Source organism: Panthera pardus, unplaced genomic scaffold, assembly GCF_024362965.1.
Source record: "Panthera pardus isolate Hobbes unplaced genomic scaffold, ASM2436296v1 HiC_scaffold_3, whole genome shotgun sequence".
NCBI classification, from domain to species: Eukaryota; Metazoa; Chordata; class Mammalia; order Carnivora; family Felidae; genus Panthera; species Panthera pardus.
Genome location: NW_026526876.1, coordinates 35,320,116 through 35,347,701, shown reverse-complemented (window position 1 = coordinate 35,347,701; position 27,586 = coordinate 35,320,116). Strand labels below are relative to the sequence as shown.

At 46.5% G+C, this 27,586-nt stretch overlaps 1 protein-coding gene across 3 annotated transcripts in view; it reads right to left on the bottom strand.

Annotated features, from left to right (window-relative positions):
- Positions 1 to 9,529: 9,529 nt before the first annotated feature.
- The window catches only part of IKZF3 (IKAROS family zinc finger 3), a 93,701-nt gene continuing 75,644 nt past the window's right edge, over positions 9,530 to 27,586 (bottom strand). For all 3 annotated transcript variants that reach the window (XM_019416029.2, XM_019416028.2, XM_019416030.2), the window contains one exon: positions 9,530 to 16,090. In XM_019416029.2, coding sequence (XP_019271574.1) covers positions 15,387 to 16,090 — 704 coding nt within the window. In that variant the 3' untranslated portion in view covers positions 9,530 to 15,386. The remainder of the gene's footprint in view (positions 16,091 to 27,586) is intronic.

Below are 27,586 nucleotides of genomic sequence, written 5' to 3'. Positions count from 1 at the left end.
TCTATGAGTTCTGTCTGGTAAGACCTGGCTAGCTGGAGTAGAGAAGGGGAGTGGGAGAAGAGGGCACCAGGCCTTGGCAAATGTGTCCGATGGATCCTGGCCAGGTACCCTCCAGCCTGGATGTTTCTTTTCTTTCTTTCTTTCTTCCTCTCTCTCTCTTCCTTGCAGAGAGGGAGAGAGAGGGGGACAGAAGATCCGAAGAGGGCTCCATGTGGGGCTTGAACTCATGAACTGCAAGACTATGACCTGAGCTGAAGTCCGATGCTCAACCGACTGAGCCACCCAGGCACCCCCAGCCTGGATGTTTCTTGAGGGCAGGGTGGTCTTGGTCATCTGAGGATCTCCAGTGTCCAGCACAGAGCCTGGTCCATAGTGGGTGCCTAGTAACTTCTTGTTTAATAAATGAATGTATAAGGGAATGTCATCCAGGTGAGATCTCCTGACAGGACCTAAAGCTGTGGGGGTAACTCAAACAGGCCTGGGAGCTGGAGTGGACTCTCATAGCATGTATCCTCTGCAAGTCCTGGGCCCACTGCTGGGATGAGTCCTGACAGTTAATGAGTCTACAACCCCTACTTGGACATGTGGCCCATCATCTCTCCCAAGTCCCCATGCCCCCATGGTCAACCCCTCTCCCTCCTGCTTTCTGTCCTTACAGTTCTGTTCCTTCCAGAAAGTCATATAATGGGTACACTACAACACTCAGCCCTCTGAGTCTGTCTTCCCCCTCTAACCCATCCTCCAACATCCAGAGTGATCTTTCCAAAATACAAGTCCAGATGGATCCTGCAGGGTCTGGCCTCTCCCCACTGCCCATGCTGGTCTGTTTTTGTCTAAAGAGTTTTGTCTAAGAGGGAATTTTATAGTCTTAGCTCTTATGTGACAGGAAAGCTTTATAACTCTGTCAAACTGGCAACACCCGAATCTGCCACTTGATTTTTAAATCACAAAGAGACCCTCTTTTCAGACACATGAACTCCGACTAGACATTATTTTTGCCAAAAAATAAAACCGCAGTCTCGGGGCGCCTGGGTGGCTCAGTCGGTTAAGCATCCAACTTCGGCTCAGGTCATGATCTTGCAGTCCGTGAGTTCGAGCCCCACGTCGGGCTCTGTGCTGACAGCTCAGAGCCTGGAGCCTGTTTCAGATTCTGTGTCTCCCTCTCTCTCTGCCCCTCCCCTGCTCATGCTCTGTCTCTCTCTGTCTCAAAAATAAATAAACGTTAACAAAAATTTAAAAGAAAAACAAAAAACCGCAGTCTCATCCTTTGGATCCAGCTACTAATTCATCGGAAATATGGAGGACAGAGGGACGTGTGAAATTACACATGGGGATACAAATACCCAAATCAAGACTAGGAAACTACAGAATAGACAACCCAGTTTCTTCCACAATAGCAAAATTACAAGAAAAGATGGGGAATCTCTAGCTCTCAAGAAATGTAGACATATGTCAACTAGATGTTATGGGCTGACCTTATTTGATTCAAATCCAAACTAGCTAACTGTAAAAACATTTATGAGCAATTGGGGGAAATTTGAGCTCCGGTGAGATGTTTGATGATATTAGGGAATTATGGTTAACTTTTCAAGGGGCGATAACCGTATTGTGTGTGTGTGTGCGTGTGTATGTGTGTGCGTTTAAGTCGTCATCTTTGAGAGAGTCGTTCTGAAGTATTTACAGGTAAAATGATGTCTTAGCTTTGTTTTTAAAATAACTCCAAGGTTAGGGGAGAGGGTGTGAGTATAGTCATGGGTTAACCATGAGTTGATAATAGTTGAAGCTGGGTGATGGGTACATGGGGATTCATTAAATTCTCTAAATCTGTGTAAGCCTGAAAATTCTGTAATAAAAATTTTTAAGTTTTATTTTATTATTTATTTTGAGAGAGAGAGAATCCTAAGTCCCTGATGCAGGTGTGGGGCTAGAACCCACAAACCGTGAGATCACGACCTGAGTCGAAACCAAAGAGTCAGACAATCCACTGAGCCACCCAGGTGCCAACCCCTGCAGATTTTTTTAAACGGAGAACCTGGGGCGCCTGGGTGGCTCAGTCGGTTGAGCGGCCGACTTCGGCTCAGGTCATGATCTCATGGTCCGTGAGTTCAAGCCCCACGTCGGGCTCTGTGCTGACAGCTCAGAGCCTGGAGCCTGTTTCGGATTCTGTCTCCCTCTCTCTCTGACCCTCCCCCGTTCATGCTCTCTCTCTGTCTCAAAAATAAACGTTAAACGGAGAACCTCTCCTCAAATCTTTGAGATGGGGCACGAGATGGTGGGATCCTGTTTTGCTGGTGAGGAAATTGATGGTTCAGTGAGGAGACCTGCCCCAAGTCACAGGGAGAGAGCCAGGAGATCACCTCAGGTCTGAATACAGGTCTGGGCTGTTCTGCTAGCCCTGCATGGCTGACTTCCAGGTGGGATTCCCAAATGGCCAGTGGGGGGTGGGAATGTCCTCTCCTGAAGAGCCCTTTCCTTCTCTGCAGCCCTGGTCTCTGGTGAGCAGGTTGTCCTGAAGTGACCTTGAGAAGGACCAGCCACCATATCCAGCCCTTGGGCCAGGTTTGGCAGCCCCAGCAGCCACTTGTGACCGAGGCACCTTGGCTAATCCCAGGCTGGAGAGCCAGGCCTGTCAGACAGAGGTGGGTAGAAAGTCCTCATCCACCCTGTGGCCTGGAACCTTCTGGGGATCTACCCCGAAGAAATTACTGCAGTCAAGGCATGAGAGGGGTGCAGGTTTTGTTTCTTTTTAGCGGGAACCAGAGCAACCTGCTGTGTGCTGCCTGCCATGGATGGCTTCCAGAACCATCCCAGCACTGGCTGCCCCTCGGTCCTGAGCTGACTGGTGCTGGACGTGTGACTGGCCAGGAATGCCCAGGGCCACTTCTAAGGTGTGGGTGCTAGGGGTCCGTGCTGGGGTGGGAGTAAAGGGACCAGAATAAGTCACTTCTTAAGCATGTCCAGGGATTTAGGCTATATAAAAACAGGACCCAGTGTCTCCTCATAGTCTGAGGCACCAGGCAGCGGTCAATGCCCTTCTCTGTCAGTCAGCTAATCGGAGTATGTGCGACAGATATCATTCTCACTTTACAAATGGGAAACTGAGGCTCAAAGCGAGGACGCACCTGAGGTCCTACATGGAGTTAGAGACAGAGGTCAGACTCAGCCCAGCTTGCAAGTGGTAGAACATAGCCCTTCTCTGCCCTTTGTTCTCTGTCCCCTCCGTTGTCGGTGCTGGCCACTAAGAAGGATCTGGGCCATCAGGGACCTTTCGAGGTGGCAGCTGGCTTGACCCTGAGCTGGATACTGGAAATCAGCAGCGGAACATCCTTGCTGGGTGGCTGAGCTCTCTGGCTTCTTGGAGGAAAGGCAGCAGCTGAGAGTGTGGGGGACAAGGGCCCCTCAAGATCAGCTTGCAGAGGGACCCAGGGCAAGATTCCCCAGCTCTGAAGACATGGGAAGAATGCTGTTCTCCTGCCAAAAGAGGCTGAAGCATGAGCCACAGAGGCCAGACAGCACAAGGGAATTCCAAGGATAGCTGCAGTGCGGTTAGAGGAGGCTTGTGGCTATGAGGAAGACTGGGCTGGTGGGAGGGAGGCAGGGGCACCGTGGAGAAGGTAGAGGCTGGCACCTCAGATACGGTCTTTTCCACATCGAGTTATTGGGTTTGATTATAAAAAGTATATGTGCCTATGAAAAAACATTTCAGAAATTACAAAGAGCCTCTGTAAAAGAAAAGGAAATTCCCTGTAATCTCCCTATGCTGAGGAGGACTCAGGCATTGAGAGAGGGCAATGGAGGGCCCACATCCAGGGGGCTGGCTCTAAATGGCCTATAGTACATCATAGACACCAGCTCCTGGGGCTAGTATGGCTGGTGTGGGCCTGGTGCCAGGGTATAGCTGTCTTTGGCAGCACCATGGGCCTGGAGGAGGGTGTGGCCACAGGGTTGACCTCCCTGCTTGGTCAAGCGTGGAGGTCAGGGAGGGCTACTGCCAACTTTCTGGACTTGGGAACAGGTGGGCATGAGTCTAGGAAAGTCCACCTCCCATAGGCTGCCCTACGTGGGACATCCAAACAACGTTCTGGACAATTTATGCTCTCCCTGCTCCCCAGACATCCTGTTCAATGAAACCTGCACTGCCTCCAAGTTCATGGGTGGAGGCCCTCCTGGTGCCAGTAGAGGGTTCAACATTGGGTCAGTGATCCTGCCTGGCTCCTTCCTTGTGCCCATGCCAGGCACCCTGAGGAGGGAGGGAGGGAAGAATAAAAGGAGACAGGCAGGGGAGACCATGGCCATTCAGAGGATCCTTTCTTCCAAACTGTCTACATAAGCAGTTTACTACTGGCTTCCTGCTTCCAAGGGTTGCAGCAGGAATTGGGGGGCAGGTTGGGGTGGGGTTGGGGAGAGCATTGATTGCCTTTATATCTGGGAATTCCACTTCATGGTGTATTTGGATAAAAGGCTTCCATTACTGTATGACTGACTTGGTCTAGCAGAGAGGTCAGGGGTTGGTGGATCCAACTTGCATGGAGGTAAGGTCTGCGGCAGAGTCTGCTTTCCTGTCCTGCACTGTTGGACGGAACCCTAGCTTTGGGGCTGGGGAGTGAGGTGTGCAGTGTGGCCTCTTAGGACAGAGGATTCTGAGCTTCCAGCAGGGGTAGGGAGTTGAGAGAGGAGGGAAAAGACATTGGGATCTTGGGGAAGTTGGATGTTGCAACTGGAGGCTGGAGTCTACAGCCACAGGATGGGTGATCCTGGGGACGGAGGGGTTCTCCATGATCTCCATACAGGAAGGAGTGTTAGGAAGCGTGGGTGCTGTCTGGGCTGAGAAGGGTTGTGTTTTACCGGGCATTACTGAGGTCTGAAATTCAGTCCCATGTGGGTTGACCTGTCCCAAGGACGTATTCCTCTGCATCTACCTGCGCACCCCGAGCCGTGAGTTAGATTCAGGACGTGACAGCAGTGGGTATTCCTAGCAGACACTACTCCATTTTCCAAAAGATTCCAGGGGATCTCCTTTCTCCCAGCCCTCTTAACACCCATCAGTCCCGATACGGGTTCCCACCTTTTGGTTCTCTACTTCCAAGCTGAGCCACCGCGTCCCACACTTCTAAGGGATGAGCTGGGGGGTGCGGAGGGGCCGCTGCACGAGTAAGGCGAGGCCTGAGTCGGACGAGGCAGGAGTCAGAGTGAGAATCCAGCAGTCGCTCTGGCACCGCAGCACAGGAGGAAGGTGATCTGGACCCGCCGCCTGCCCTTTGGCTCCCTTCTCCTCGCCCCCCCTCCCCACCCCCGCCCCCAACGACGCGGCCTGCGCGTGGTTGCTGGGCTGGAGGGCGTCGAGCAGTCGGGGAGCTGCGGTCGCGGGGAAAGGCCGGCCCGCTTCGCCAGGGGGCGCGCTTCGGGGCCGCTAAGGACGCTCCTCGGTCTCTGGAACCCCTGGAGGAGGCTCGCGTGGCGCCACAGCAGTGGGCCCATCCGTCGCGGGGCCCGGGGTTAGTTTGTTCTTCGCTGCGAGTTGGTGGGCTGCGTGGGGGCCTCAGGACGCCAGGCGTGGAGGGAGGTCTGAGCGTCGCAGCCAAGCCTCGCGGGGCCTCCGCGGCCAAGGCCAGGCAGGACCTCGGGGGCGCGGCGGGCCCAGTGCTCCCGCTCCCTGGGACCCGCGCCCCCGCCTTCCGACGGCGCCCGAGCCGCTCAGCCGCGCGGCGGCAGTGACACCCAGCGGCCGTGGCGGGGAGTGCAGGCGCTGCCGCTCCGCTCGCGCTGTTCAAGTCCGCGCCTCTCGAGGTTCCTACTCGTGGTTACGCTCGGGCACCCCCGGGAGAGAAGGCCGCGCTCTGCAGACTGCCCCGCGGGGCACTTCCCCTCCCCCTCCCCCAGTTTCCTCCGCGGCAGTCGCCCGAGAGCTGGGAGATCCTGCCGGGCTGCAGTGCCCGGAAGGGCGGGGCGGGGCGCAGCGGCGGCGCTGGGCTGTGACCCCGAGCAGTTTCACTTCTGGATCCTACCCCGGTGTGATGGAAGAGCATCTGGGGTGGGGGTGGAGGGGGGACACACAGGCGTGCCGAGGGCTGGCGCTCGGGACCCCGGGGGAGGGATGACTTTTTACTCCCGGGGTGTCACGCGCCCCGTGCCTCCCTGCATTTTCCACCCCCACGCCATGGGTTCCACTCCGCTGTCTCCGGAGCTGCGGCTCCTCCCCAGCAGCCGCCGCCTCCGCGGGGGCTGCCGACCCCCGGAGAGGCCCCGAGCGGCGTGGGCGGCAGGAGGAGCGAGCTGTGAAGCCGCAGGCAGGGGGTTAGGCTGCGGGCTGCTGAGACGCCGGAGCTGTTTCTCAGAAGTGCAGCTGCCCCTCCCCTCACACCCCCCTCAGCTCCCACCTCGAGCCGCACGGCACCTCTTCCCCCTCCGCCTGACCTTCGCTTTCCTCACCTGGGCACCCCCAACCCGGGAATCTGGTGTGGAGTCCACACAGAATTAAGAGAAACTGAGAGAGGACGGGACCGGGAGTTCAGACCCAGCCTCGGTGCCCATATTCAGAGGCTACAACTCCACTGTCACCTCCTCGTCCCCCACACTCCTGTGGGCCAGGATTGGAATTTCATAGAATGGTTTAGAAAGTGATCGTTTGGGAAAATCATAGGCCGCCATAACCCTAGCTCCAGCGCCGAACCTCCCTGTGAATACCTGAGGTGTGGTGGGGAGAAAAGGAAGAGGGCACGGTACCCCCTTTCTTTCCTCTTGTTTCTCGAGTTAGAGGAAGGGCCTGGCCAGAACAATGGGGCTGAGGCCAGACTCGGTCTCAGCTGGAAGGAACTTCAGAGATTCAGTTCCAGGGAAAAATGAAGGCCCAGAGAGGGAAAGCAAAATGCCCAGGTTCACCCAGAGAGTGGCAGAGCTGGGGTTGGACCGCAGGAGTCCAAGTACTCAGCTGGAGTCTGCACCAGGCTGCCATTTGCTTTACTGACATTTCAGAGCTTTGCTCTATTCATTGACTCTGTTTCCCCCTTCACCCCCCTCATCCAGGAGTCTAGGGAGGGTGGTAGGCTCTGTGAGTGACAGGGAGGCAGAGAGACAAATTCCAGTGGGGGTGGGATGGGGAGTGACCTGGTGGAAGGACAAGGCTGGGGAAGAGGTGGCATCTGCCCGCCCCTAGTTCCCACCAGCCACCCCCAGGGCTGTGGTTTATTTGACTAGGCAGGTCTTCTGGGCCAGGGGGCCTGGGGCGGGGGGGGAGGCGAGGTGATGGGAAAAGACTGCTCTGGGCTTCCTGCCCCACCAGTCCTGGGGAAGGGGGGCAGTTTACATCACCCACAGGCCCTCTAACCTCCATACTTTCCACTGCAGTGCTCTTTCCTTGGGTATGTTCGTGTTATTCTGGGGGAAGGTCTGTTATTTGGGGGGAAGGGAGGCAGCTGCCTACTTCACAGGTCAAGACAGAGTTAAAAACAAAACCGCAGCAAATTCAACGCCCCGTGTCCTTCAGGGACTTTCCATGACACCTTCCTTCCCCCCTCTCCCCCAAGCCAGGGAGTACCTCCCCAGAGGGCCTCCCACCCCAGGTGCAGTGGCTTTTGGCTTTTATGCAAACAACTGTCTGACCGGGAATGCTCTGCAGCCAGAATTTGTGTCCTGGGCCCAATGTGCTCCTCCACCATCCCTCACCATTCCTGGCCTTCCCAGAGATCTCATCTCCACTTTTGCTCAAACTTTGGGTGCTAGGGAATGAGAGGCGAGGGGAGAGACACAGGTCCTTGTGCCCTTGCCTGCCCTTGGATGGCAGTTGCCTGCAGGTGGAAGTTTGGGCACCGCAGGCAGTGTGAATGGCCTGGTTGTGTTGAGTGATGGGGGAGGGGAAGGAGGCAGGTGCAGGTGTGGGGTGGCCTCCTCTGCCAGGCCTACCACCCTCTAAAGTGTCACATCAGTTCCAAGAATTAGGAAAGGACACTGTCCTTAGGCTGGAAGCCAATCCAGCCCCAAGCCCAGCACCAGCCAGCCTCACAGCTCTCTCCACTGCTCACTGGCAAATGGGATGGGGTCTCCTGGTCTCCCTTTCTCTCTGAGCTGCTCGCTTTGGGAAGGCAGTGGGGAGGAAAAGGCCACATACCACTCAGTTACCCAGAGGCCACTTTTCAAAGTACTTAATGTAATAATACAAAGGCGGGCTGTGACACAATTCCTCTCTCCCTTCCCTTAGTGCTGAGAGTGCAAAACCTGCTGGAGATCTTCCAGCAGTCTGGTGCTGTAGGGAAGGAGATGGTGCTGAGCGTAGAGACAGAGGAAGCTGCCCCCAACCTGGCCCCACCTTTGCTGATCCTAAATTTCAGAAATGGCTTCTTTCTGCCTCTCTCACAGAGGAGGGGAAAAGGAAGGCGTTTTGGAAGAGGTTGAGCAGAACACCAGATGACCTCCCAGTCTCTTTTCTGATATTTTCTAAGAGAGACCAGAAGATATCAAGACCAGGCGAAAGCTGAAAAATGTCTGTGCCATTCTCCTAGGACTTTCTCCCCAGCACCTTAGGTTTGGGCCTCCAAGTATCTTAAGACTATTTTTTTTTAATTTTTTAAAATTTATTTTTGAGACAGAGAGAGACAGAGCATGAATGGGGGGAGGGTCAGAGAGAGAGGGAGACACAGAATCAGAAGCAGGCTCCAGGTTCTGAGCTGTCAGCACAGAGCCCGACGTGGGGTTTGAACCCACGGACCGTGAGATCACGACCTGAGCTGAAGTCGGACACTTAACCGACTGAGCCACCCAGGCGCCCCTCTTAAGACTATTTTTAAATGCAGCTGGGGCGCCTGGCTGACTCAGTCGGGGGAACATGAGACTCTTGATCTTGGGGTTGTAAGTTTGAGCCCCATGTTGGGTGTAGGGATTACTTAAAAATAAAATCTTAGGGCACCTGGGTGGCTTAGTTGGTTAAGAATTGGACTCTTGATTTGGGCTCAGGTCATGAGCTCATGGTTCGTGGGTTCAAGCCCTGAGTCAGGCTCTGTGCTGACAGTGTGGAGCCTGCTTGGGATTCTCTCTCTCTCTCTCTCTGAAAATAATAAATAAGACTTAAAAAAATAAATAAAACCTTAAAAAAAGTAAGTGTGGCTGAGTTAGTGACTTCACTTGAACTTCCTGAGGTGGATGTTTCTGAGACCCTAGCAGTGAAAAAGCCAGGGCTTGCCTATCTTCTAGAAAGAACCCATGCTGGGAACAAGGGCAGAGCAGTGTCTTGGCACTGGGAGACACTGCAGTGTTGAGCCAGCCAAATCCAGGCCCCAACTTCCTTGGGTCCCCTTAGTGAACTAAGGGCTGGTGGAATGAGAACCCCAGTATAGGGGTATGGGGGCCAGCAACAGGATGCCAATGGCAGGCTCAGGAAGGCATCAGAGTAGATGTCTTATTTCAGTGATAATTTCATTCACCTTGGTACTTAGACTTAAGAAATAGCCACAGGGACTAAATTAAGAAAACAGTCCTAGAGGCAGAATTAAGTCCTTCCATTTTCTGACAGCTATAAATGATAGGCATGCACAATGACTAATTTTAAACACACCAGTATATATTTTTTTATTTTTCAGTGTAAAAATCAAACATGATATAGAAATCTTGAAAACTATCAGCAGGTTTTTTTTTTTTGTTTGTTTGTTTTTTTGTGTGTTTTTTTTGTGTTTTTTTTTTTTTTTTATGTGATGCACTCATTATGGTTCTGGCAAGGTTAGCATTGCGCATTTCAGAAGCTGACTTTCTTTAAACAGTCGTTACAGAGGAATAGGGCACCTTACGATGCTCTAAAATAGTTGGACTCTGGGTAAAACTTGAGAGAAGTTAAGAGAGAAGGTCACTGCTGGGCAGGGAGGGCATTTCTGAGAAACCCAGAGAGAATGCTATGAGCACAGGCCGTGTCGAAACCACTCAGCAAGGGCTCCCTCCCTTCCTCCTGGGGGGAAGGCCACTTTGAACCCCCAAACCAGGTTCCCTTCTTCCCCTGTCATTCTGCAGACAAGGGTCATCCACAGACCACACGTGTGGTGGCTTTGGCAACCAGAAATTAAAAATAACCTATGGTTTTTCCAGTAGCCAAAATGATCCCTCACCAAAGCTCATAGACTGAGAACCTGAGCATGCAAAACCACAGTCTGGGTGAAGGGATGTCTGCTTTTCAAATGACCTGCTAATTCTTTGCAACCCACAGTAATTTGGTTTCTGTGAACCCACAGAAGCAGGCCCACCAACAAGGGTTTTTGTCTGCTAACCTGGAAAAGTCCTTGTATAAATGAGTCACTGACAATGGGATCATTTTCAAGGCTGCTCCATTTTCTTACTATGTTAAAATGTTTGTTCTCAGTCTTTTTATGAGAGGAAGAAGAAAAGCAGCTTCAGAATCTGAAGCTAGGCCCCACAGAGGTGTGGCACAGGCTTGGGAGAAGGGGGGTTACATTATGGGACTGCTCTCCAGGCTTTCTAGAGTAGGGTCAATAGGGAGATGGATAGTGAGGAGCATTTGAGGAAACTCTAAGTTACTTGGGGAGTTAATAGTCAAGAGCTCATGAGACAGGGAGGGAGCAAAGCCATTCTACTTTCCTGGCTGCAGTGCCGTGAAATGTCTGTAGCATGTGGTTAACTCATATTGGTTTTAATATTCAGCATATTCTTTACTCTTATGAATTAAAATAACATGAAGGAGACTGTGCTAGAGATCACATGCCTCCACTGACTACTGAATGACTGAACTGTGGTCCTAGTATGGCCTTGGAATATCTCCATGTCTTTAAATCCACATACAGTACACGTAGTGGAAAATTTGTAACCATCCAACATAATCCCCCCCCCCAAAAAAAAACAGTAACATCACCCCATAAACAAAATTACATAAAACTTCATAACATCCTTGGGAGGTAGATATTCTGTCCTTACATTTTTTAATCAAAACATTAACATTCCGTTTTCAAAGAACAGCTCAATCAATATGAATATTCAGCAGTCCACTCTTGTAATATTTGGAGGAAACTTGCATTCAACTTTTTCAAAGTGCAAAGACCTGTTTATCATGTTGATGGCATGGTGGGGTACACACTATCTACAGTTGGGGTGAATGGAGCTACAGTCTTGTATTCTGAGCTCACACAAGTCTAAAGCCTACACTTCTTTTCCAGGCTCTTCTGAGTCCACGGTCTTTAGAGGCAGTGCCCAGCCCTGGGTTCACTGATTATTTGCAGAACCAGTCAGTCCTTTATCTTTAGAGAACAGCATCCTTTTCCTAGAGTGGCCCAGTTCTAGCCTTTGGTTTCAGGCCAAAATTGTCTTCTTCACAGGCACTGAAGTCTCAAATCCATTCTGCTTTTCTGAACTCTGCTTATAGAGAGTTCTCTGAACTGTACTGTCTGAACCTAAAAAATTAGCTCCCAATTCTTTAAAGGAGAAGTATCGCCGTATATCTCTTCTGCACAACTGGATGCTACTTCCTAGGGCAAAATTTTTATCACTCCCCTTTCTTTCTCTTCTTGAGCTCATAAATCTCAATTCCAAGCCCTTGTGAAAGAGGTTGGCTATCTCTGAGGATTCAAATGTTGAGGGGCCTGGAGTTTCCAAATCTCCACTGGAGACCAACAGACCTGTTCTCTGTGGGGGTACATTTTAAAGTTAGGACTCTAAGCATTTAACATTTCCATTACGGTCTTACTGTGCCTGTGCTGGGATATTTATCAGCAGTATTGCTTTTTCCCTTAAAACACATTAAACCTCACATTTATCAGAGGGGAAAAAGCAGAGGAGGAGAATAAGAATAGTGATACAGAGACTACTAGGAAAAACTTCACGTCAGTGTGAGATTTGTTCGTAACACAGTGTTTCAACTAAGCAAAATTCTGTGTTTTCAGACCTTTTTCTTTGCAAAAGAAATCTGAGGTCATATTATATCTGGGCCACCACTATGAGTATGGGCCTAGCAAATGTTAAGCACTGCATTTGAAAGGTGAGAAATTTTGTCACTGACAAAATCAGAAGCTGAGTCAGGAACAGCTCAAAATAGGTAACAAGGCATAAGATTAGTTAGCTTATCTGTGTCAAGGCAAATATCTTTTGGGGAGAATGACTTAAAGAATCTAAAGACTGGTAGATTTATTTATTTAAAAAAAATTTTAAGTTTATTTATTTATTTCAAGAGAGACGGAGAGAATGAGCATGGGAGGGGCAGAGAGAGGGAGAGAAAGATCCCAAGCAGGCTGTCAGTGTGGAGCCTGATGCGGGGCTTGAACTCACAAACTGCAAGACCATGACCTGAGCCGAAACCGAGGGTTGGATGCTCAATTGACTGAGCCACTCAGGTGCCCCAAGACTGATAGATTTATTAATGTCTTTTTGTCCTTGGTGATGGTGGTGGAGGGTAATGGGGGAGATACTTCTGTTTAGTTCTATGTCCTTAGGAAATACCTGTGCAATGATTCAAGTGGTGGTAAGGAACATCTGGAGAGCCAGTTCTCTTCCTTTTCCGCCTCACCCCAATTCTGTCACCTTGGCTGCAAGGGAACTTTCCATGGGGTTGGCTCTTCCTCAGATTGTGGCCTCCTGGGTGTGTGGTGGGAAATGAAGATGAGCGAAGACCCACAACGTTCATGTTCAGAGGGACTCTGGCTGGGAAAGGAGATCTCACTGTCCAACATGGTTGAACGTGAATCCTGATTCTGCCCTTCTCACTAAGCAATCTTGCTAAGATTCTCCTTTACCCTCTTTACCAGCAAGCGGTGGGCAGGGACATTAATTGGTATAAGGAGTGCCTACAGAAGGAAATATTCACCTGTGTGGTGACAACCACTACTACATATTAACTGGTTCGACTTTAAGATTTAAGAATATGCAGTTTGTACATGCAAATTTTCTCTGGACTCGGTGTGTCCCAATCTAGGCCCAGAATGCTACAGTGAAAGTAGCATTTCTGAGTGGCCACCCCACTCAGAAGACTGACCTCAGAAGAATAGAAATCATTTAGAAAATCTATTAGTCACAGGGAAAATGAGGGTCATATCTACACAAAAGTCCCTAGGTTAGTGGGATGGGCCTCTTTCACTCTTAAGGTGCAAGAGTTGGCTTCTGCAGAAGGACTTTCCCACTAATCTGGTGGAAATGCCCGCTTTCCCAAGCTTTCTCTCCTACTAATTCTTGCTTCCAAATATTCTTTCTTTTGTCCCCTGAAGAGCCAACAGGATGTGCGGCATTTCAAGAGTATAATAAGCAGCTCCTCGGCCACAACGGGTGTAAGCAACCTGGCGTAGCTTGGGGTCTAGGATTACGGAAACATAGTGAAGACTACGCACTGAAATACGTCTAGTCTTTCAGCTGAAATCTCAGACATGTTGGGACTGTTACCATGGAATTTCACAAAGTCTTTTTTTTTTCCTGAGACAGACGCCATGCTACAAAGAAGGATAAGCCATTTGTGCAGTCTGAGGTGGAACATTTTAATTACTGGCAGCACATAAATTAGTTGAGTTGAAGTCTAATGCCTACGCCCTTTCGAAATATCAAGGCAGATACATAAAACACTAATCTACCAGGAATTGGGGACTCCTGGCTCTGGTAGAAAGGTGCACAAAGCTGACTCTTAATGTGTAACTAGGCTCCATGAAGTTGTCCCTGGAAGCAGAATTTATTTTCGCTAACACCAGTTCTTAAAAAGGAGAGAGAGAGAAAAAAAAAGGCTTTGGCAAGCAGATGCAGGTGCCACTTTGTGTATATACTTTGGGGCAAGATCAAAATACCTTCCTGTTTTTTGTTCCTCCCCACCATCCTCTTCACATTCACAACTCAGTGGTTAAAGGAAAAATTTAACAACACTACCATTTTCACACCAAAGCAATGTGAAACAGATATTCATATACATACTCTTTTGCTTAATACCCATGCATTAAGAGGTCTAAAAAGTAACTGTGGTTACAGCATAATCGCATACATTTAAAGCTGGAAGGGACCTTAGAGAATGTATAAACCCAACTGTTACTTTATGGTTGAAGAAACTTTGTTTTAAGAGTTAAGTGATTTGCCCAAAGTCATACAGCTAATTAGCAGCCAATATGGAATTCACAAACAGATTTCGTGACCCCTATTGCAATACTAATTTTACAATTATCCCTGAACTTTCCCTTGATAGCATATTTCCCATAACAGATGACAAAGCTGACCGATACATGTGCAGAATCAAGATCTTTCAGGAGTTTTCGTGGCATACAGCAGCTCCACTTAAAATGGAGAGAGAAACCCACCCTGCTTGATCAAGGAGAACCTGTCAGCAGAGTTGCCCCCTCCTCACCCCATCAGGAAGCTCGTCAAAGACCCAAACAACACACATGACATCTGTCCCTGATTCCTCTCCTGTGGGGAGGGGGAGACTAAGTCACTCATTTTGGATTCTTTGGTGGTTTTTTGTCAAAAAAAGAAATCATTGGTAAGTGTCTGTACACTAATGCTCCATGAAGGAGACCAAGAACTTTTAGGTAACTACCCATCCCCCTCACTGCCCCATGGTGCTTCTGAACCATTTCCCCCTCAGAGCCCAGTTCTGCCAGTCTTGATCATAGGAAATGGATGCCATCGTCCAAAGCCGACAACTTCCTGGAGTTTCAATGATGGTCTATGTTTAAAGCCATCTGTTCTTCTGGTATAGAATTTCTCCTATTCATGACTGGTTTAAACCAAAGCAACTTTTAATTGATGATGGGAAGGTTAAAGGGTAGAAGCAGAAGTATCATTGGATGACTTGATTTTTTTCCCCTTGTGTGCTAAGAAATGGGTCTGCTGCCTAGAGACTTCAGTCTTCAGTTACTGGTAACAGATACTTGTTTTATGACTGTTCTTTTCCTTACCATTATAGTATAATTTGGGATGAGGAGACTATATCCTAGACTTTCAGCCTGTGTTAAGTACAGAAGGGCATGGCTTCCGAGCCAGGTTAGCTGGTGAGCTCTTCTTCATCGTGGACCTAGGCAGATGACCAAAATGCTTTTCCACATATGGCTGATGTATCTATGTATCTCAGAAAGAATGTCTCTTGCAGCACAACTGGGGGATTCTTTTGAATGGCAACAAACTCCAAGGACTGCTTGTTCCATTGCTGCAAAAGATAATGACCAAATACTTCACTGGCTTTTAAATATCATAAAAATTCAAGTCCCTAATGAGAAAACAAAGGTTTAACAAAAATGATAACACGATATTATCTGCAAACAATTTCTGAATGAAGACAGCATTTCCCTGTTGCCCATGTGAACATGACTCTTTGGACACTAAAAATGGTATGGAAGGGAGTTTGGAAATGAGTTTGGAGAATAATTCGTTAGGTGGGGTATCGGTTTTTACAAATTATGTTGAATGCTCAGGCGTAAATCATCTTGGAGACCAGATGTTCACTTCAGCATGGCTCTGTGCTCTCCTCTGGCTATGTGAGATGAGAACTCATACCGATCATGGCTTCGATATCCACACATGTTACACTCAAAAGGGTCACGAAAGCCATGGCAACCCATGTGAATAGTGAACATCACATAATCCAGGAAGAGGACTCGACAGTGGTCACATCGATACACATCCATCACCTCCCCTTCTTTGTTGATCACTTTGATGGAGTCTCTTGGACAGATGGGTGGGGGCTTGAGGAGTTCATAAGAGCGGGGGATTTCCTTCAGAAGTGGCATCCCATTGCGGACCCGGGGAGGGACCATGTGATTTTGCTGGTAGATGTGATTCTGGCGTTCTTCATGGTTGCTATCAGTGTCTGTGGAGTCATGGCCACTATTGTTGGGGGAGAGGCCTCTTTCAGAAGGCAGGCTCTTCTCTGGCAGGTGTATATTCTTCTTTTCCAGGTCCTGGGGGGCACCATTTGGCATCTCCGCACGGGTGAGGGCTATGGGATACATGCTGCTGATAACTGGAACCATCTCAGAGGTGGGAGCAGGTGGTGTCTGGACTAAGGGGCGCAGGGCTTCTGCACCGAGATAGCTGATGGCATTATTGATGGCTTGGTCCATCATCCGGGTCTGTATCATCTCACTCTCTTTCTCGTACATATAGCCGGGATTATAGTTGACATCAAAACAGTGGCGCTTCTCACCTAGAACAAGTGAAAGAAATAATTACAAGAGGAAGAACACACGGGCAGAGAGTTTGTAAAATGATTCTCCAGAGTCCTTGAAAAGGGAGGAAGGATGTGCCACCTGCTCAAGAACACCCAGCCCTGGGGCGCCTGGGCGGCTCAGTTAGTTAAGCGTCTGACTTTGGCAGGTCATGATCTCACGATTTGTGGGTTCGAGCCCTGCATCAGGCTCTGTGCTCACAGCTCAGAGCCTGGACCTTACTTTAGATACTGTGTCTCCTTCTCTCTCTGCTCCTCCCCCACTCACGCTTGTCTCTCTCTCTCAAAAATAAATAAACATTAAAAAAAAAAAAAAAAGAACGCCCAGGCAGAATGGCTCCAATGGGTGCTGAAGTCTCAAGGGACAGTGGCTGACAGTACATGTTTGGACAGTCAAAATAAATTAAGCAGGCAGACAAAAGGGAGTGTCAGAGATGTCATTAAGTTGAGGCTACAACGTGAACTGTTTCCACTGCTCACATCAGAGGGGACACTGGAGAAAAGGAGAGAAAAAGAAGCAAGAGGACACTGGGGCAGGGTTCACGGGAGGCTGGGGAGCTACCACTGTGCAGGAGCATGGCACTTCTACTGTTCCTGGACTCTCAATCCAATCAATTCCCAAACTCTTATTTTGCTTGTAATACTAGAGAGCCAGGGGAACGGAAGTGCTGCAAACAGCGGGGATGCTCAGCAACTAGCCTCTGCAGCTTTTTAAATAGCTACAGGGGCAGAAAAAGTAGCCCCCAAACCTCCAACTTACCACTCCCCAAACAAATTGTCACCAGACTGAGATTTAAGTAAATGAACTTCAAATGTAGAAAGTTTTAGAAAAGCTTTCTCGATGAAAGATCACAGTCTTTATTCCTTTCATAAAGTATGTCATGCTTTTGTTTGAAAAAAAAATGTATCATTGATACACAGGTGATCATTAGGACCTATCTCACACTTAACTGAAAAATGTATTTGTGGTCACCCTGTCCTACTGCTCCTGTCAAACTGCTGAGAAATTCTGAAAACAGAGTTTAGCCACCTTTGGGGTGTGGGTGTTGTGTGTTAGAAAATAGAGGCTCTCTGGCCACAGGGAAGGCAGGAGCAGGGTCTGCAGTGATGGCAGATGTGCTCAGTGGTGAGTGGCTGGTAGAGGGAAGAGAGAACGGGTGGATGTGTCAAGCACTGAAAGTGAGGCTAAGGTATTGCTGCTGCTTTTTTATTTTGTAGACACTAGATTCTGGGGGGATATGCTGAACCAGATCCTCTCTTCCGTAACATTCCCTAGGCATGTTATGGTTCCAAAGCTTGTCCCTGCCATACAGTAAAGGGTCCAATAGTGAAAGAATTCAAGAAAACATAAGAATTGGAAGAACTGGTTTCTGTTTTTGAGCTGTCTCCAAACTAGTGGGAGAGAAACAAGACCTGTATGCATGGAAGCAGAGAAAAATAAATGTTAGAAGTCATGAAAGGACAGCTCTGCTCTATGGAGGTCTTTGATTTTATTCTAAATGCCATGCTTAAGGCAGTTAAGTAGGGGAGTACATGTCTTCTGTAAAAAGAATTATAAGGCAAGGGTAAGGCAGTCTGGTAGAAATTGTATATTTAAGTGTTAAGGGAATGAAAAACATTCAAGAGTACCTGGGGCAGCGAAAGCTTTCTTGGAAAACCCAGATTTTGAGAAGGGTCTTGATGAACTGGTATGACGTAGCTTTTCAGAGAGGTTGATGAGACATCCTAATTGAGGGAGGAGCATGACAGAAGGCAGAGAAGTGGGACTACACAGGACACAAGCAGGGAAGAGTAAGAGAGTATGGCTGTAGCTCTCCTTCAGGAAGAATGAAATACAGCATTTCTGAAACTTCACTTATTCCCTCACGTTCTGCAATACTGGCACCTCAGGGTGGTCTGGTGGTTGAGTGCCTGGGCAATAGGGCCAGATGAGACTGGATCTGATGCTGGCTCATCAGTTACCCATTGTGTGACCTTGGGCAAGTTACTTAACATGTCTATGGCTCCATGTCCTCATGTATAATGGGGATAATAATTGTATCTGCCACCCAGGGTCACTGGGAAGTGCTTAGAAAAATGCCTAGTACATAGAAAGCACTTGGTAAATGTTAGGATTTTTTGTTTTGTTGGAATCAGCTTGCCTTTTCTTTCTCTGTTTTTTTGTTTTTTGTGGGTTTTTTTTGCTAAAATGAATTTTCTTTTAAAAAATGTTTATTTATTTTGAAAGGGAGAGTGTGTGTGCCCGTGTGCCAGTGGGGGAGGGGCAGAGAGAGAGAGAGAGAAAGAGAGAGAGAATCCCAAGCAGGCTCTGCTCTAGAAGCATGGAGCCTGATGTGGGGTTCTATCTCATGAACCTGAGATAATGACCCAAGCCGAAATCAAGAGTTGAATGTCTAACTGACCAAGTCACCTGGGTGCCCTGAGTTTGCTTCTTCTTTCTTTCTTTTTTTAATGTTTATTTACCTTTTTTTTTTAATGTTTATTCATTTTTGAAAGACAGAGACAGAGCACAAGCAGGGGTGGGGTGGGGTGGAGAGAGAGGGGGACACAGAATCCTAAGTAGGCTCCAGGCTCCGAGCTGTCAGCACAGAGCCTGACGCAGGGCTTGAACCCACGAACCGCGAGATCATGACCTGAGCCGAAGTCGGACACTCAACTGACTGAGCCACCCAGGCGCCCCTATGTTTATTTACCTTTTGAGAGAGAGAGAGAGAGAGAGAGAGAGAAAGAGAGAGAAAGAGAGAGAAGCAGGCGAGGGGCAGAGAGACAGAGACACAGAATCCAAAGCAGGCTCCAGCTATCTGAGCTATCAGTACAGAACGCAACGCAGGGCTCAAAAACACGAACCGTGAGATCATGGCCTGAGCCTAAGTCTGACACTTAACTGATGGAGCCACCCAGGCACCCCGCAAGTTTGCTTTTTAAGTAAACTTTATATTACTAACACAAATGGAAAACCAGAATCACTTACCGCAAATAGAAGGTAGTTATGAAAAATAAAGACAATGAAATAGAGCAATTTACCTAAGTTTTGATCAGATACTGTGACTACTTGGAAACAAAGATCCCCTCTCTCTGCTAAAAACAGAGATTGCCAAGTGTGAGATTAGTATTAATGAAATCTAACATCAAATTAAGTCTAAACCTTTTTCCTTTGGTATAATCAAGAAGATTGAGAGAGAACTAAAAAACAAAATAATTTTCTTGCCCCATGGGCCTCCTGGCATTTTGCATTCCACATTTGGGGAGATACTGAAAAAAGATAACACATGGTGAAACCAAACGATGGGCATTCTGAAATTGGATTTGGATTTGAACAAAGAACAAACTGCCACATGCCCTTGAGCAAGGGAGGCTTGGGTCAAAATTTTATTTTCAGGATATTAATGGAACAGCAAAGTGTAAGATAGACCAGAACAGTGAGAAATGGGAGCCAGAAAGAGCAGCTAGAAGATCTAATGGAATCAGGTGGATTTGTCCTGCATCCCCACTACCTTAAGGCCAACATGATAGTTTCTAGACAAATACCTGAGAGAAAAAATATGCAAAGAAAAACACCCTGCTTTGGCAACTCAATAAAAAGCAACAGAAAAGTAGACCTTTGCCAAAGTCATCAGCGGTTCTTATTTTCAGCTTCCAGATTGAATATATCTTTGATCAAAGCTGTTTGAAAGAATGAGGCTGAGAACATGAAAGCCAGCTAAGGTCACAAATATTCATTCTCCTGAACGTGACACAGAAATGATGAACTTTGGTTTCCTGGCCTTTTCAAGGTCATCGATGATTTTCCAGTGTGGCTGGTTCTACTCAACTCCCCAGATACCAGGGGTCTGTGAGAACCTTTTTATCTTTTCACCTAACAGAGAGGTTCCAGAAAGTTTCCGGGGTGGGGTAGGCACATCATAAACTCTGCTTTTATCCTTTCTCCCAAGAGTTCGCTTTACTGAACTAGGCCTACGGTTTCAGAGTCTATACCACCTGCAGCACATGTCAGAAAACAGCTGAGTGCTAAAGTTGTAAGAGGCAAAACAGTAAGAGGGAAATAAACCCTTGGATGAGTGGAAATATGTGACTGAGTTCTGTGGTTAACACAGACCATTGTTCATTGTGAAGATGGGAGAGCCTCAGATCTTCACGTGCACGCAACCTACAATCATCAGATCCCCTCATCTCTGAGTTACGGTAACTTGAGTAGTGCAGATGATTATCAGTCACCTGTAGACACGATGACTCAATGTGTATGAAACTCAGAAGGGGTAAGCTACAGTAATTGAAAAGCCAACAGCTCACGTTTCTTTAGTAACATACTCATAAAAAAGGTTAGTCAAACCACAAGAGTGTAACTTCTCCCAAACCTGCACGGAGCCTCTAGTCCAGCTTGTAGTCAAAATCGTACCACACCTTTGAATGATTAATGATAGCAGCTTCAGGCTGAATTAGAGGTTTCCTTCTGATGAAAGTACAAATGGCAGCAACAAGTTCTGAGTTTAGGAACCAAGGCTGCCTGGTTGGGCCATTACTTACCCGTGTTTCCTTTTAAAGGTGTCAATCCCTCAATCCCTACCATCTAGGCTTTGGTAACTCTAAACTGAGCAACTGCCTGACCTGAATTGCTGCGATGTGGTGAGGGCATATGTTGTTGGCTTCTAAGTGCCAACTTGAAAGTACAGACAGAATCACAGCCTAGAGCTAAAAGGGACCTTAGCTGAGCACACGGCTGAGACCTCTGCCTTTGCGGCCAAGCAATACCCACCACCCTAATCTGTTTACTTCTGGGTTTTTTTTTTATTTTTTTTTAAATATTTTTATTTATTTTTGAGACAGAGAGAGACAGAGTATGAGCAGGGGAGGGGCAGAGAGAGAGGAAGACACAGAATCTGAAGCAGGCTCCAGGCTCCGAGCTGTCAGCACAGAGCCCGACGCGGGGCTTGAATCCAAGAACCGTGAGATCATGACCTGAGCCGAAGTCGGACGCTTAACCGACTGATCCACCCAGGCACCCCTACTTCTGGGTTTTATACTTCACACTACCTAGCACTGTGCCTTATATATAATACTAAAAGGAATAGCTACTATTTATTGAGCCCTTACTATATACCCAGTGCTGTCCTAGGTACTTTTTGTATATTGTCTCATTTGCCTAAGGTGAATTAGCGTCTCTTAGTCAGATGAAGAACCTAACCTACAAACAGGTTAATTTGCTAAGGTCGGTTAGTCAGTAAATGGAGAACTAGGATGCAATCTAAGGGCCTAAATATATCTGTCCATGAGCATTAACTGCTGTTTCCTGGATGCTACCTTGCCCATGGCTGCACAATCCCACCATGGACAGTGACTTCAGATTCTCTGCTGGGGTGGTTCCCAGAAGCAGTGGACCAGCAACTGTGCTTTATTCCAAATGGACCAGCAACGTGCATTCAAGAAATATCTATGATGCACAGAATTGTTGTGATATCTGTAAGTGCTTAAAAGAGTGCCTGGCAAATGTAAACACTTAATAAGTGGTAGATCATTTATTATTATTACTATTATTATTAGCCTCACACCATGTTACGTGCTTTGAGGAATATAAACATAATTGCAATCCAATAGGAAATGTAGCATTTATGCAATTTCATTACAAATCAGTACCCCTAATACAAAGCATACAGTAGTCAAGAGAGTAAAGAGAATAATATGGACAGCTTCTCAAATATGTCATGTAATGTGAGACAAATATTAATCTATTCTTTATTTAAAAAAATTTTTTAAATGTTTATTTATTTTTGAGAGAGAGAGAGAGACAGAGACAGAGACAGAGCACAAGTGGGGAAAGGGCAGAGAGAGAGGGTGACACAGAATCTGAAGCAGGCTCCAGGCTCTGAGCTATCAGCACAGAGTCTGATGTGAGGCTCAAACTCAAGGACTGAGAGATCATAACCTGAGCCAAAGTCAGATGCTTAACTGATTGAGCCACTCAGGCGCCTCTGTTCTTTAAAGTCTCCTTGTTATCTGAGGTGGTGGCAGTGATTGTGGTGAAGACAGTTCTATATATCACCAAACTGTTTAAGCTTGCCTTGAGTGCAGGGGGAGAACAGAGTAAAGAGAGGACTCAGGAGACTATGCGAATGTAGACGATGTGTGTGCTTTTTTGTTGTTGTTGTTTATTTATTTATTTTGAGAGAGAGAGCACCACGCAAGTGAGAGTACAAGAGTGGGGGACAGACAGAGGGAAAATCCCAAGCAGACTCAGCACTGACAACAGTAAGCCCAATGAGGGGCTTGATCTCAAGAACCAAGAGATCATGCATGACCTGAGCCAAAATCAGAAACTTAACCGACTGAACCACCCAGGCACCTCCTGACCATGTGTACTTCTTTTATTTATTTATTTATTTATTTTTAACATTTATTTATTATTGAGAGACAGAGAGACACAGAGCGTGAGCAGGGGAGGGGTAGAGAGAGAGGGAGACACAGAATCCGAAGCAGGCTCCAGGCTCTGAGCTGTCAGCACACAGCCCGATGTGGGGCTTGAACTCATAAACTGTGAGATCATGACCTGGGCCAAAATCAGATGCTTAACCAACTGAGCCACCCAGGCGCCCTCTGACCATGTGTACTTCTAAAGGCAGATGTGAGTGATGGTATTCCAGACAGACAGCATGGACAGAACCATTACATATAAGAGGGAAAGTATTACACAGAAGTGGAAGTAGTTCACTGTGGCTGAATTAAAAGATTACTTGGCTGAAATGATAAAATGAGAAAAGGTAACTTGGAGACAGATTGTGCTAGGCTCAGAACACCTGGGTGGTTCAGATTTTATTCCATTGGGAAGCCACTGAAAGGTTTTTTTGAAGATGGGGGGGATGATTTGAACTTTAGAAAAATAACACATTTCTACTATTATAGTCATCATGAGGGGTGATGTGAAATATTCAGGTTTTCTTTTGAAGTTTCTTCAAGTCACTGAAATGTATTTGCCACTACCTTCATACCATATCCCATGCGTATTATCGCTTACTCTTACTGCAAGTACATGTCAAAAAAAGGGAGGGGGGCAGGTAAGTAGGGTAAATGGAATATCTGATGAGATGATGGCTCTGATCTCAATCTAAATGAGACCAAAGTGACTAACATTTCTTCCAGGAGGAGGAAAGCAGTGGGGAGCCACAGAACAGGCAAGAAGGAGAGCAAACAGAGAGAGAGTGATGGGGGTGGCACCCCCCATGGGGGTGACAGCTGGAGACTGTTTTGTTGTTGCAGAAGCCTTGTCCTCTGTGAGAGGTACTACTGGATGTCATCAGTCCTGATGGAGTCACCAGGGGAAGACTTCTTTTCTCAAGAAAACACACCCTCGAGGGAGAATGATTGCCCTTCTTCAGGGACTTTTTCTTCCACCAGCTTTCAATGACTACACTCCCCACTGTCCAAAGCCCTGGTGTAGCACACATGACATGCACTGCTCCGGTTAACCTCCCAAGGAAGGAAGGCCTTGGACTGCAGCATGTTTTAGGCCTTGCCCTGACCCTGCTCTGTCACCTGCTAGTTGCATCTCGCCATCTCTCCAATTTTTCCTCCTCTGGTGAAAGAACTCGCTACGTGTTCCTGATATCCCTTCAAGCCCTAAAATGCTACGATTTTATAATGTTTACAGGATTATAGATTTCAGCCCTTTGGGAAGGGGTGGGAGAAGATACTTTTTGCTGTTAGAAACGAGTTTTCAAACGCTTCCTGTCGCTCTGTTAACCAAAGCAGACAATTTCTCATTAGTTACTTCACAAGGAGAATCGATGGTGTTTGTTGAAGTGTCAAAACCTCACCAGAATGTTTACCGCGGCTGAGTGAGATCTGTTTTCATGTTCTTTTCAACATGAAAACTTCCTTTAATAAAGTAATACATAAAATTAAAAATAATAAGGAGATGCTATGGTAACCACTTTGGTCGGAATAACACATCTGTTTTTGGAGAAAGAATGAAAATCAGAAAAAGAAATATGCAGAAATGTAGTCATTTTCCTCCTCCCTCCAGGAGAGAAATCTGGCCTCTATTTTGAGCCAAGTATTTGAAAATGGCCTAGTTAGAAGTCTATTCAAACAAGTTTATAACAGGAGAATAAGATGCAGAGAAAGGACAACTCTTAAAAGGGTTAGGTGCTAAAAGTGAGGCCTTCGTGTCCTTCGAAAAGAGCAACTAAGAATTATTTTGATGATGTAAAGATGCTGATTTCTAATGAATGTGTGTTGATTTATGTCCTATCTTACGGAAAGTGAAATAAAACATCTTAGAGAATTAGGAAAGAAATTATTTTATTTTTCTCCTATGTAGGCAATTTAATTTTACTCCTATGCTTCAATACAGGCATGCTTTGTGTTTCCTTTAAAAAAATTTTTTTAATGTTTATCTATTTTTGAGAGAGAGAGAGAGAGAGAGAGAGAGAGAGACAGAGCATGAGCAAGGGAGGGGCAGAGAGAGAGGGAGACACAGAATCTGAAGCAGGCTCCAGGCTCCGAGCTGTCAGCACAGAGCCTCATGTGGGGCTCAAGCTCACGGACAGCGAGATCGTGACCTGAGCGGAAGTCGGACGCTTAACCAACTGAACTACCCAAGTACCTCCTTTGTGTTTCTTTTTTTTTTTTTTTTTTTAATTTTTTTTTTCAACGTTTTTTATTTATTTTTGGGACAGAGAGAGACAGAGCATGAACGGGGGAGGGTCAGAGAGAGAGGGAGACACAGAATCGGAAACAGGCTCCAGGCTCCGAGCCATCAGCCCAGAGCCTGACGCGGGGCTCGAACCCACGGACCGCGAGATCGTGACCTGGCTGAAGTCGGACGCTTAACCGACTGCGCCACCCAGGCGCCCCTTCTTTGTGTTTCTAAATGCACCTGAGCTTAACCCAATCTGTCCCTCTTCCTCAGTTAATCTCTAATTGATGGAAGATGCTACCTACTGGTGATTATCTCTAGCCTGTTGGGAAAGTAACAGGCTGACCTGATGGTATAACTTCACCTTAACCCTCACAGTTCAAGAGGTCAAGGAAGCAAAGGTTGGTCTGAGTGCTGTGCAACTGTCAGCAAGGATTAAAGGGAGTGACTCATTCTTCCTTCACACTTTACCCTTTGCCATTTCCCTGGCAGCTGAATCTTTTCAGAAAATGGTGCCTTGGAGAGGAAATACAGGAGACAGAAGAGAAGAGGAGAGAAAATATTAGCCCCGATGTTTTGTAGCTCTTCATCTCATACACTGCAGTATCAAATGTTCCTTTTCTCTCCCCGATATTACTGTTTTCTATCAAAAAGGTCGATTCCATTAAATGATTCAATAAATAAAGGAAACCCTTTATTTAAAAATAATCTCTAAAAGGAAGAGATACAAGCTAATGCTAGAAGATTAGAACAGGGCTTAGGAACAAGAACATCATGGATATGGCAGGAGCACTATCCCCATTTCCTGATGAAAGAGCCAAAGAAGTAGCAATGCCCTCAGTAAGATATATGAATGTTGGCCAAATGCAGCTGTTTGATAGATTCTCAGATTTAACCACACCTTCCTAAAAAAAAAAAAAAACAAAAAACTAAAATATCTGATATGGTTTATAACATAAATACCTTGTCTGTACAGCCTTGAGAAAACAGTTACCTGAAGTTACACATACGGGTTTATAAACACAAAGTGGTATTCATAATTGCAGCCTTTGCTAATTCATCTCACTGACTTGTAGAATGATAGAGCTGGGAGGGACCTTCCCGATCACTTCATCACCTATTCAGTCTCCTCATTTCACAGATGAATAAACAGAGGCCCAGAAAGGTTATGTGATTTGTCTGAACACACAGAGTTAAGAAATGACTGAGCTAGAATCGGAACCTGGGTGATTTGTCTTCAAATCCAGTGTTCTTCCTACTGCACAACATACCACAATTTACCAAACAAAATTTCCCCCAGTTATTCAGGGCCTTGAAGTTGCTGCCTCAGCTCAAATCAAGAGCTAACTCTACTGGGTTTCCTGATGCCAGCATAGAGAGAACATGATGGTTCAGAAGATGAGAGAAATCAGCACCTACAAGCATCTCTCATGAGTCTGGAAATGAAGGAGTGGAAATCCTCTGGTCACAAGGGTAACAAATGGAACAGATCCCTGATGTAATAAGTAGAGTGGCATGGAAGTGAACACAGGAAATGTGTTTTCTTAAACCCATGAAGATAACAAAGCAACTTTTATTATATTTTTTATTATATTAAGTAGGGTTTTGGCTCAACTATTGCTATACGGCAGCTATACTAAGCACCTTCTCTCATATTTTAGTTGTCTTAGACCAAAACGCATTGACTATAATTGGATTGAAATTGCATCACTTCACATTTTTTTCCTTGCCCATTTCTCTCCATGTCCCTCTCCACATCAAGTACGGCCATTTCTAGAGTCAAAACTTTCCCCAAAATAAATTACAAGGTAAATTACACTCATAGAATAACAACTATACTCTCCCTTTGTTCTGACTCCAGTCAGAACTTCTTCACAGGAGTCAAGCTCAAAAGATATATGAGCAATGTCTTAAGATTGAGCCGTGGAATCACAATTGATCCACTGCTCCTAAACTCCACATGGATGTCACTGCATGCCCCTTGACATTTCTCACCAGGGAGGGGGGAAATGGTAATGGGGGTTGGGGGGGGGGGGAATGTGTCTTTCTAAACTGAAATGCACCAACTTTAGTCTGACACATTCTTAAAGTGATTAAAAGAGGATACAAAAACTTCTCAGCTAATCAAAATAAAATAAAGAAGGCATAAGTATCTAAATAAGCATAAATACAAAGCTAGGTAATTTTGAAACACATTAGTTCTTTCAATAAATCTCTATAATTCACATAAAATATCTGCCTGTAAAAAAATGACCTAGACCATAATAAAATTTAACCAGATTTAAAAACCAGGTAGGTACGTAATATCTGTAAAAGCTATTGGGAAGATTAAGCACAAAAGAACTGTAGTGAGAAATCAATAGCAGCAATTAGCTTTGGAAAAACAGAATGACAGTCCTCTAAAATTTTACTGGTGTTGAGGGAGGTCTATTTTCGTGTGACAACTATTTTTGTTCAGTATCACTGAATTTCAATTTATAGCAAAACTGATACATTCAATTCAGCTGCCCTCTTCACAAATACAGATCTATTTTAAATACCATGGTCACATTTATGTAAACATCTGGGAGAGTTGGGCAAAACATCTCTGCTGTTCAGCAGTCCTAACACTTTAATGAACATAATTATTTTTTAGCCATCTCATTCTGCTCCATTGTTTGACAATGTGAAAACCAATGGCATAAAAATTAACTCCTGTAAGACAAATGATTGAATCCAGCCTAGTTATTTAAATCCATGTTCTCCCAACCACATTCTCTTAAAGCCAGTCCTCAATCAAATTCAAGAAAGAATGGCAGTAAGTTTTAGAGCATGAAAAAAAGTTTGGGCACGATTACAGAACCAAC